General features: G+C 39.4%; 1 protein-coding gene across 2 annotated transcripts in view; it reads right to left on the reverse strand.

Moving 5' to 3' along the window:
* The window catches only part of LY86 (lymphocyte antigen 86), a 138,545-nt gene extending 131,740 nt beyond the window's left edge, over positions 1 to 6,805 (reverse strand). The window contains exon 1 of one of the 2 annotated variants that reach the window (XM_078153626.1): positions 6,615 to 6,805. In XM_078153626.1, coding sequence (XP_078009752.1) covers positions 6,615 to 6,735 — 121 coding nt within the window. In that variant the 5' untranslated portion in view covers positions 6,736 to 6,805. The remainder of the gene's footprint in view (positions 1 to 6,614) is intronic. The other variant, XM_020973810.1, reaches the window with a different exon arrangement.
* Positions 6,806 to 11,501: the final 4,696 nt, after the last annotated feature.

Genomic DNA, 11,501 nt, shown 5'->3' on the forward strand with positions numbered 1-11,501 from the left:
TTCCTTATCTGTAAAATGAGCTGGAGAAGGAAATGGCAAACCACTTCAGTATCTCTGCCAAGAAAAACCCAAAATGGGGTCACAAAGAGTTGAACATGACTGAATAACAACAACAATAGTTGTTATAGAATAATAACAGAATAATAATAGAACAATAAGAATAACAAAATAGAGAATAGAAGATGTCATTGTACTTATTACTTCTTAATTATGAAAAAACCCACATTTGATTCAGTAGAACAAAGCAGCATTACCTTTAAAAGTGTATGTGTGTGTATGTATGTGTGTATGCATGTAAGTATGTGTATGTGTGTTTATAAGGTGTCTCCATTCATACAGCAAATTGTTCAAGATTCCTAGGAAGATATAATAACAGAAATAATTTTGTTCAATGACGCTGCAATAATAAGTATTGGGTCAAGCATAAAACGAGGAGGTTTCATCTTATTTGCAATTGTGATGAAGGAGATCCAGCACAGAATTTAGATGGAAGAGCAGTTCCCTGGGGATGATGGCATCCTTCACATGGTCTTGCTTGTGAATGACATTGTGGTGGTTACATCTAGCCACAAAACATTGCAAAATATTCTGAGAGAGACGTGAAATCCTTCAAAGGAGTTTGGCCTGTCCATCCACACAGGAAAGACAAAGTGGATGAACAATGTCTCTCACCCAAATTTCAATATGCATTTCGATGTAAGCCCTTGTTTACAAAATAAAATTTGTCCATCAGTATGTGTATCTTGGAGAAATAGTGTAGAAGGACAGTTGGTTAAGTCCAGACTTGAACAGGAGGAGGAAAGTAGGATGGATTGCTTTAGGGAAACTGCAAAGCCTTTTCAGTGATCTCAAGCTTCCCATGAAAGCAAAGGCTCATTATTTCAATACTAAAATTACACTGAGAAATCAAATATAACTGTCTCTGAAAATGTAACAGTGACTATCAGCCAGAGAAAAATTGAAGATTTGTGGTGAGTGTGAACAGGCTACAACATAAAACTAATGAGATGGTTGGAAGAGAAGATGAGGTGGTCATATGATGGGAATAACAGCTAGCAGAGGTTCCCAAACTTATTTGGCCTACAGCCCCCTTTAAAAAAAAAAGTTACTCAATGCTTCCCTGGAAATCTACTTTCTTTAACCCTTTAATGTTGTTTTTTTAAAAATTTGTGTCATTTCAAAAAAACATAAAATATATTTTTTTGAAATGACATCTTAAATTTAGTAGTTTATTGTAAATTTGTGGGTTTTTTTTCCTGCACTGAAATTTTGATGATGCAATATTGTGTCATGTAACGATATAGTATTGTACTGTAAACAAGTCATTACACACACATATTCCTGCCGATGCATGCTGGATTTCCCAACAATGTACAACATGCTCACCTGCCAACACTAGCTTGTTAAGATTTGTTGGCAAACTTGACTACTGATTGGTTACAACTTGCATTTTGTGTATTTATTTCGAAAATAATATGATCACTATGACTTTAACTCTCCTACACAACAAATAAAACATGTACGAATGGTTTTTCAAAATTTTCTTCTCTTCTTTCCTTATGCTTCCTCTTCCCTCTTATTTTTATTCAATGCCCCCTAATTGTACCCAAGGCTACTACTGCCCCCCTGGATCATTCCAGCGCCCCCAGGGGGTGGTATTGGCCACTTTGGGAACCTCTGACAGGTAGTGCCCTCCACTGGTACTGTCCTAATGTGAGGAAAAAGCTAGGAAAGTCTCCAACACATTAGGTAGGCCCTACGTGGTGAATTTTTGAGAGACCATTGACAAGCTACATAGGATGGGCAAGCATGAATGATTGTGGTCCGCATTGTTGGAGAGAATTCCTCACCTCAAGAGATCCTCAACTCATCTGAACATCTGAGTACCCACCCTGTGTCAACATGCATTTATGGTGGGCATTCCTCGAGACACCCAGTCTGCTAACAGACAGTAGGTTCCTGCAGGCTGAAACCCCTTTGTAGATTGTAGCTAGGGTGTTAAGAAAAATTCTTGTTTTAGCCAGACCGGAAGATGCCTGATGCCTCAGAAAACTGTTGTCATGGTCTCTTTTCTATTTCATTGGTTGGAAAACTTCCTTCCTCTTTGAGTAGTACTTGGGATATAGAACAGGCACCATAGGGGGAAAAGAAGTGTATTATGTTCAAGGCCCATACTTTCCACTGAAATGTCACAAAATGCTCCAATGTTATCATTCCATATTTTGATCAGATAAAAATACTGTACATAATAGTAACTATAATCATGACTTGCTTTTACTTGTTAATTAGCTAAACACAGATGATCAGGAAGTTTATCAAACTCTTCCTGCCTTAATACTGTTGTGTACTCATGACATATTCTTTGCCTCCAAGCCCCATACTATTCTTCTACTGACCATATTGGCCTTACCAACATCCATAATCACCGTTTAACCTTACCTCTCTCCGCCCCTATCTCCCAAATACATCAAACATTGACAATAATTTTCATCTTTTTTCACAACAAGCTCTTTCAGTGTTTTTCCAGAAAACCCTCCCTCTTGTGAGGGAGACAATATGGTAAAGTGGAAAAAATATTGGATTTGGAGTCAGAAGATTTGAATTCAAATCCTAGCTCTGCTATTTATTGCTGCACAACTTGATACAAATCCTTTAGCCCCTGAACTTTGGTTTCCTTATTTATAAAACAGTGACAATAATACTTTCAGTTTCTGTTCTCCTTGGGTAATTAGGCAGGTCAAATGAGATTATAGCTGTGAGAGTACTTCCTAACCATAAAGCAAGATGTAAACATAAACTATGATTGTTCCTTTCTTCCCTCAGCTTCTTAGATCAGCACAACCTTGTGCTTTTGTCCAAATCTCTTTGGGCTCCTCTGTCTCCTGTGTCTTGCTATACCTCACATCCTTTTCCTCTTGTCCCTGGGAATTCCATTGTTGGGCCCCACTTCCCATGCTGGGTCTTTACAGCATACCAATATTAACCAACAGAACATTTGTTATGATTTAACAACAGGCTTAAAAATGAAACTTTTTAACAATGAAGAAAAGTCTGAGAGAAATGAAATCCCTTACTCAAGGTCACCCTATGAGTCAGTGGCGGAGCTGAGATGGGCAAGGTGGGATTGGAGAATCTAGAAAGAAATTGAGAATAGATTCTGACATTTATAATGGAAGATGCCACAATGGCTTGGGAGTCAAAAGACCTGGGTTCAAAGTATGCCTCAGACACAGTCTGTGTGATTTGGACAAGTCACTTAACCTCATTTGGCTTCTATTTCATTTGTAAAATAAGGGGGCTGGACTTGATTGCCTCTGAGGTACTTTCCAGGGCTAAAACTGTGACCTTATAATCCCATTACCCAGGATTGTACAGGTAAATGTTTAATAACTGGCTCTCAAAAAAAAAGTTTGCCTGACACGCTTTTAAGTTTAATCTACATTATTAATATTTTCTCCATCATTTTTGTAAGTCTGGACAGTCAACAAAACAATAAACCAAGCACTAATTTGTAGCATTTACTGATTTCGGAGATGTGAATGCTCATATTGAACATTTAACAATCAGGTCTCCTGAGTTTATTCAGCTGGCTCCAGTGCACCACAGCACATTACTATCCCTTTGAGAAACCCAATTACAAAGTCCCAGCTCCCCTCAGAAGTGGTGTTAAAGTTCTTAAACCTTGGATTTTATCCTCATTATTTCTTGCTCAATAATGGGAAATTGAGTTACCATCTTAATCCAGACATCTTGAGGTAGTTTACTGAGAGTAGTTGAAGAGTATTCTGACACCCTACGGGATTTATTAGAAATAGGAACTGGCCTGTGATTTCATTGGAATAGGGATCTGTACCAAGCAAGGAAATTTCCTCTATTAATACAGGTGTGACACCTTCTCTATGACTTAGAGTCTCAGTGCAATGCCTAGAGGGATGGCGTCAAACTCAAATAAAAACGGGCCACTAATCCATACATAAGAATCCCTGATGGCTCCATATTGACTTAATTTTAAATTGTAATATTATCTGTGTTTTATTATATTTTTGTTTATTTTGTTAAATATATTTCCAATTACATTTTAATCTGGTTCAGGCCACACTAGAAAATGTTGTGGGCAGCATACAGTCTGTTTGATACCAGGGTTAAACACCAGAATGTGTCAGAGGTGAGACTTGAACCGAGGTATTCCTGACTCTGAGGTCAGCTCTTATTCACTACACCACACTGTTTCCGGAAGCTAATAAAATAAAATTTAATTATCACTGGTTTTGAGACCAGCTTTCTATATACTCTGCCACTGCTTCCAGTATTAGAAAGATCGGAAAACCTTGATACAGTGGTCAAGAATCAGCCTAGCATCATATAGTCAAGCTGGGAAACAAATCTAATTTCTTTGCTTCTAATCTAAGGTATGAATTTTACCCTAGTTCCTTCACAGGTACTGTAGTCAGGGCTTTAGAATCTCCCCCAGGCTAAATTTGCCCAACTCAGATCTACTAGCTTGGGCAAAACCTCCTGTTTCATAAGAAACATCTTTCCAAAGAAATTCCTTCCACTCAGCTCTCATATTCCTGCCACGATCCTGGCTGACAAGGGGAGGCTTCCCAACTGCATCTTGCTGTTGGCCAAAAGGTTTATCCTAGGGTGAGTGGGTGTCTGCCTTTTGGAGGAGTGAGGCTGACACTGCTTTCTCCACTTCCCCTAATATCTCAAGGCATTTATTGGAATCCGTTCACAAGGCAGAGATGAGAATAAAAAGGCAAAGGCTGGGCAACAGGACAACCATGGGATTCTAATACTGATGATTGCTAACATTTACATAATGCTTTACCTCTATCTATCTATCCTATGTATCTATGTATTTATCTATCATCTATGTATCTATCTATCCTATATATTTATCCTATCTATCTATTTACCTATGTGTCTATCCTATCCATCTATCTTTCCATCCATCCATTTATCTATCTATCTTATGATCTATGTATTTATCATCTATGTGTCTATATATCTATGTATCTACCTATCTATGATGTGTGTATGTATGTATGTATCTATTTATCTATGTATCTATCCTATCTGTCTGTCTATCTCTCCTATGTATTTATCACCTAGGTATCTATGTATTTATCTAGCCTATTTATCTACATATGTATCTATATATCTATTTATCTATGTATCTATCCTACGTATCTATACATCTATGTATCTATCCTATCTATCTATCTATCTATCTATCTATCTATCTATCTATCTATCTATCTATCTATCTATCTATCCTATCTCTTTATCTATGTATGTATCTACCTATCTATCTGTCTGTCTATCTATCTAATCTGGTCCTCAGAACGACCCTGTGAAGTAGGTGCTGTTATCATCACCATTTAACAGAGGAGGAAGCTTAAAAGAATCTTTGAGATGAAGATGAATTAGAGAAAGACTCTCTGGCCTGCTGATTTGTTTTCAGCCTTGTTGTCATTTCATGTACATGAAAAGAAAGGGGCCTATTCCACTGATCCTAGTAAAAGTGTCCAAAGTAATCACAGCCATAATGAAGTCAGGCAGCAAAGAAGGCAATATTTTGGCATTCAAACATTTCTAATTTCTTTTGTGAGGTGGAACCAACCCAATGTACCTCTCCTTTTGGGGAGGGGTAAAAGGAAAAGAAAAGAAAGACAGGTAGTTTTAACTTTAAGTGTCCTGAGTATCCAGCAAGTGCTTTGACTCTGTGGTCCTTTAGATGGTAGAATCACTAGAATTTCATTACTTGGCTCAAATTCCACCAGGAGTTCCAAGGCAGCCAAGAAAAGCCTTACATTCTGCTCTGTGTGCATACTCTCATCTTAGGTAGAACCAAGTTTCGCTGGTATAATGAAAGGCCGTCATCTCCCTCCCACCTAGGCCAACCTGGAGGGGATTTTCTTTAACCTTTTCAGAGTCCCCAACAAACGTGGGGGGGGGGAAGCGCCAGATTCAAGATCTGCTAAGATCCCGCCCTACCTTAAGACCCAGAATTGTCAGCGAAAAGGGAAGTAATCTGCAGGATCCTTTACCCTTTTTGGAGTGATTAGTAATGTGGAGGAAGAAACGACATGTTTTTTTTTTTTCCTCACACAAACTGCAAATCCAATAAACTTGAAAAAACATCACAGTTATACCACTTTCTGTTGTTAAATTGTCTTTGAACTGGGTAGGGGGTGCTTTTCCTTATTTCAATCTAGTAAACATATACTTTGTTAGATCAGTTTTATTCCTTTGAGAGCTCTCCTGGGTAAAAGGATCTCTCCTCTCCTGCTCTCTCTCTCCATCCTCCCTTTCCACTCTTCTTTGCCCTCCTCTTCCCCTTTCTTTTCTTTCCTTCCTCTTCCTTTCTTTCTCCCTCTCTGTCTTTCCCTCTATTCCTTCTCATTGTCCCTCTCCTCTTTCTTTCTCATTTCTCTCTCCTTTCCATCTCCCTTTTCCTTTCCTCCCAAAGGAACAAGGCCCGTGTTAGACAGTAGGAAAAAAGAGTTTGGTGGTAGTACTCAACCCCTCCTCCCACCAAGAATTTACTCTCCTCTGTCGGTGGCCTTAATTGTGCCATAAACACAAATGGATGATTTTAAAGACCTCACCGCAACTCTGGTAAAGCAATTCCAATTTGTCATCCTTGCAGGCAGTGTGTGTGGTCCATTTGCTGTGGCAGCTGGGGCATAACAGAACCAATGCAAGGAAAGGAGCCATAAAAATCTTCATGATGGTGGGGTGTGGATCTGTGAGTCTCAAAATACCATCCAGAGCACCCTCAGACAAACCAGACAAAAAAGGGCTTTTCCCCCGCCTCCCCCCTGCAGAGGTGAAGTGTTAAGTTTCACTTCTCAAATTTTAAGCTCACAGGGACAGCAAGAAGAAGTTGATCAGTTAGCTAGAGAATTTTAATATTAAACCCTAGAGCAGACTTTGTAGCTTAAGACAACAGGCTGATGCCTCATTTGCTCCCAGAGAAACTGGAAACTGCACTTTCTAGTTCACATTTAAAGCTCCAATCAGGGCTACATGAGCTCATGCCTCAGGCAACCCCAAACCCTGCACTCCAGGAGCCCTTTTCCTGACTGAAGTAAAAATGGAAACTGGAGTAAAAAGAAAAAACCCCCCACAACCTACCATATGTTTTCTATTAGTCAGGTTCACTCAGATCTCAGGGCATCTTTAATACTTGGACCGCAGGGCTGAGATCTGGTTATAATTTGGCACACAGCCCCTTGGCACTGAATCCTCTGGCTGGGGACTGGCATTTGGGACCTGGAGTCAGCCTGTGGCTCTGCTAGCATGTTGCTCTCCTTAGGGTTTCAATTTCTCACTTACTATTATTATTATTTCAGCGGTGGACACTCTGGCCACAAAAAACAGAACCTTTTGTGTTTTGGCTTGTGCTTTGGGTGGCTAAGCTCAGGGACAGAGTCCTGGGCAATGATGATCAGAGGTCCACCGCTCAGTTTGGCTTTAGTAGAATGGTCCAGGTGTGTGTGGCGCTTCTCATCCCTGTTGGTTGAATTATTCTTGGCACTGTAATGATCATTAAGGCTGCTTCTAATTTCCCTTTAAAGCCAAGATATTAGCATCTTTTCTTCCATTCACAAACCTATAAAAATGCATATCTCTGGAATCCATGTGATTTACCTACTCAATATCCAAATATTTTCTGCAACGTAAGAATACAAACACATTCGTGTATTTTGCTAGACAAACACATGCTTGTATCTTGTGAATGTAATGGAAAAAGAAAAATGTTTCATCTCTTGAAAGATGACTTAGGTTTATCCAATCCAAGTTTCCGTGTAGGAATTTCTAGGATGTAGGACAGAATTGGCAGCAATTGATGGCATCCAACTGTCAACTGGGCATGCTCAAATTTTTATTCCTTTTCCAACCCTCAGTCCTTCCCTTCCTGCCTTGCATTTTGTTTGAGTGATCCCTGTGACATGATTTCATCCACCCATTGAGTCAAATTATGGGCATATGGGCATTCAAGAATTTTCCTTTCTGCTTTCAGCAGAAGTGCCAGCTTGTAGAGGGGCTCTCCAAGCTTTGTTCCAGTACACAAACTGATGTCTACCTGAAGTGTAAATCTGCTTCTTTACATTTGGTTGTTGCTGCCCAATTACCACCATCACTTAATGATTAATAACTTAACCCAGGCCTGTGGAATACCTGGGCCGAATCTAAGCAGGGCAGTCTCCTGCATCAATTCTGTAACCAGGTACAGACGAAGGGAAAGATAATTGCACCGGGCTATGAACACGTATATATGCCAAGCAAAGGAAAAGATGGGTTCTGTGGATCTGTCTGATCAATTTCCCAATGACAATAACAACAACCGATTGTAACATCTGATTAAAGCGAAAGAAATTATGTAGGGAATGGAAAGGTATGTCTGGAGTGAGAGCACTGGTATATATTGACAATAAATTGTCTACAGTTGTTACTTGTCCTTTGTTCTTGAAGAAGACCATGACTTCAGGGAGTTGACGCCATGACATGCAAGTGAATTGGATTTAAGTGATAGAGGGCTGCGCAAAGTCACCAGCCTCACTTTCTCCTCCGGAGCCATCTGAGTCCAGTGGTAAGATATTGATCAGGACAACTGGAGGTGGCCCTGGATGTAGTGGGAGACTGTGGCCTTATTAACAGGTCTTTAACAGGTCTCAGTTTGACCAAGGAAAGATCCATTCAGTGATTAAAGCTAAGTAAGAAATGAGGCAATGAGTGGTCTCTTTGACCTTTAGTAAAAAAAAAAAAAAAAGAAAATCAATCTGGGAGGTAGAAATTGTCTACAATGAAATTACATGCATAGAAATGCAAATGATTATGCCTCACCTCCTCTATAGAAAAAAACATGTTATTAGTGAAACATTAATAGGCAGAAAGAAAGGCATTGAGGAATTTCAATTTAGTAGTGTGGGGTAGCAAAGAACTGAAGCAATTTTTATGTAAAGTAAGAGGGTGGAACTTGGTTTATTGGCTCTGATCTCGAATTCCCCACCCAGGGTTGAATGTCATCTTCTACCTCTAAATAACCAGAGGGATAGATGCTTATCTTCAAAAGTTTATCATTATGACATTTGTGAGTTTTTTTATGTAGACTCTGAAAGAGTGAACTGCTTCTCCTGGAATGTTTGGAGCTGATTTGAAATAGTTCACTCATTCATTAAAGCTGGTTCTCGTGAATTCCCTTGCTTCTGTACTCTCTGTGGTGGCTGCTGACAAGACCCAGGGGTCTGTTAAAGAGCTAATCTTTTGTGACTGTAAGCCAAGAGTAACTCTTTGAAGAATTCTTTGGGCTAGAGGAGAAATCACAGGTCAATCTATTCCTGAACAAAAAAATCATCTCTACAATATACCTGACAAATTGGCACCTAGCCTTTGAATACCTCAGGTGAGGGGGAACTTATTACTTCCTAATGCACCTGGTTATACTTTTAAATAGCCCTAATTATTTAATTGTTTCATGATGTTAAACTTCTAAAAAATGTCTCTTTATAATCTCTACCCTTAGTTCTGCCCAAGGGCCGATCAGAACAATAGAATCCCAGCCCCACCCCCTTCCCTACAAGTTTTTTCTTTGTGATTTCATCAGCTCCCAAGAGTTCAACTATCCTCCCTATGCTGATGACTCACAGATCTGTATATAAAGTCCTTGTCTCTCGCCAGAGCTTTAGTCCTATATAATGAATTGCCAATTGGACAATCTCAAATGGATGTAATGTAGGTATCTCAAACTTAGCATGTCCAAAATAGAATTCATTAGCTTCCCCCACCTCCCAACCTCCAATCCATCCTTCTTCCAAATTTCTTTATTACTGTTGACGCCACCACCATCCTTCTAGTGACCAAGGTTTACAACCTCAATTCATCATATTCCCTTTTCCCACATATCTAATCAGTTGTGAAATCACATTATTTCTATCTCCACAATACCTCTGGCATGTGTCTCACTCTCTCTACTCACATAACTATCACCTTGGTTCAAGTCCTCATCACCTCTTGCCTGGATTATTGTTACCCCCTTCTCTTTGGTGTCCTTACCTCAGATTTCTTCCCATTCCAATCCATTTCCCGCAATACCAACAAAGCGATTTTCCTAACACGCAAATCTGTCCACATTACCTCTCTATTCAGTAAAATGAAGTGGTTCCCTATTACCTATAGGAAGAAATAAAAACTCTGAAATTTGAAGATCTTCATAATCTGGCCCCTTCTAGTCATCATCATCATCACATCATCATCCTCACCATCATCATCACTGCTTCGACACACTTTATAGTCTTGACATACTAACTTACTTGCTATTGCTCACATACTCCCTGCCTTTGCACTCTCTCCCCTCTATGTCTGGAATGCTCTTACTTCTCACATCTGACTTGTAGATCCCTGATTTCCTTCAAGATTCAGATGCCACCATATCTTCTACATGAAATCTTTCCTGATCTCCCCAGCCATAACTACTTTTCCTCCTTAAGCTGTTTCGTCTCCATTTTGCATACATTTAATATGTACATATTTACATATAGTTTTCCCCCTCCCACGTAGAGGGCAAGGACTGTTCCACTTTTGTATTTGTATCTCCACTATTTAGCACTGTGCTTGGTACATAGCAGGTAAACACATGTAGATTCTATGTCACAGCCCTACAAATATTTGAAGACAACTATCATGTTCCCACTGTTTATTCTTCTCCAAGCGAAACATCTCTAGTCCTTTACCTGGTTTTGAAGTTGAGTCACTTTACTGTACTAGTTAACCTCCTCAAGACGTGTTCTACACTATCAATGTCTTTCTTAAAATGTGGCACCTCAAACTAAACACGTCAATCCAGATGTGTTCTAATGGGGCAGAGTGCACTGGGTCTTATCACCTTCCTAGTCTTTAACTCTATGCTTTTCTTAGAGAATTCTAAGATTTTATTAGCTTTCTTGGCTGTCATATCATAATGTTGACTTATTTCTTTGCCTGGCAGGAATTTGGGAAACTGACTTATGGTCCATGAGTTATCTTGTATTTTTTTTTTCCAATGAAACTATCAGAACTAACTTTTGATTTTCACCTCCAATCCTTTCCAACTTTGACCTCTGTTGAAATCAAAGGGAGATGTTTCCTCCCCTAGGAAGCCTAGTTTATCCTGGTCATTTGATTCAAGGAGCTTGATCCCACTTTTTTCCTGCCATCACAAAATGGCAGTACACCAGTGGGAATCAAGAAGAATCCAATCCAATCATGGTAACAGAAAGGTGCAGTAATATAAGAGTTGGCTACTAATCATTTAGCTTTATCTTGTCTATAGCCCAAGGCCTGGCCCAAATATGCCAGAATACTGAGTGGCCAGATAGGAAAGACTTCTCTGGAAGATTAATATAATCTCCTCAGTGGAAATGTAAAATGACAATTAGAAAGAAAATGAGGACATTGGAAGCACAGTAGGGAAAGAGACATTCTCAACGATGAGCTTGTTGATGGACTCTAAT

The sequence above is a fragment of the Phascolarctos cinereus genome, unplaced genomic scaffold, assembly GCF_003287225.1.
Source record: "Phascolarctos cinereus isolate Bilbo 61053 unplaced genomic scaffold, phaCin_HiC Scaffold_4;HRSCAF=312, whole genome shotgun sequence".
NCBI lineage: Eukaryota > Metazoa > Chordata > Mammalia > Diprotodontia > Phascolarctidae > Phascolarctos > Phascolarctos cinereus.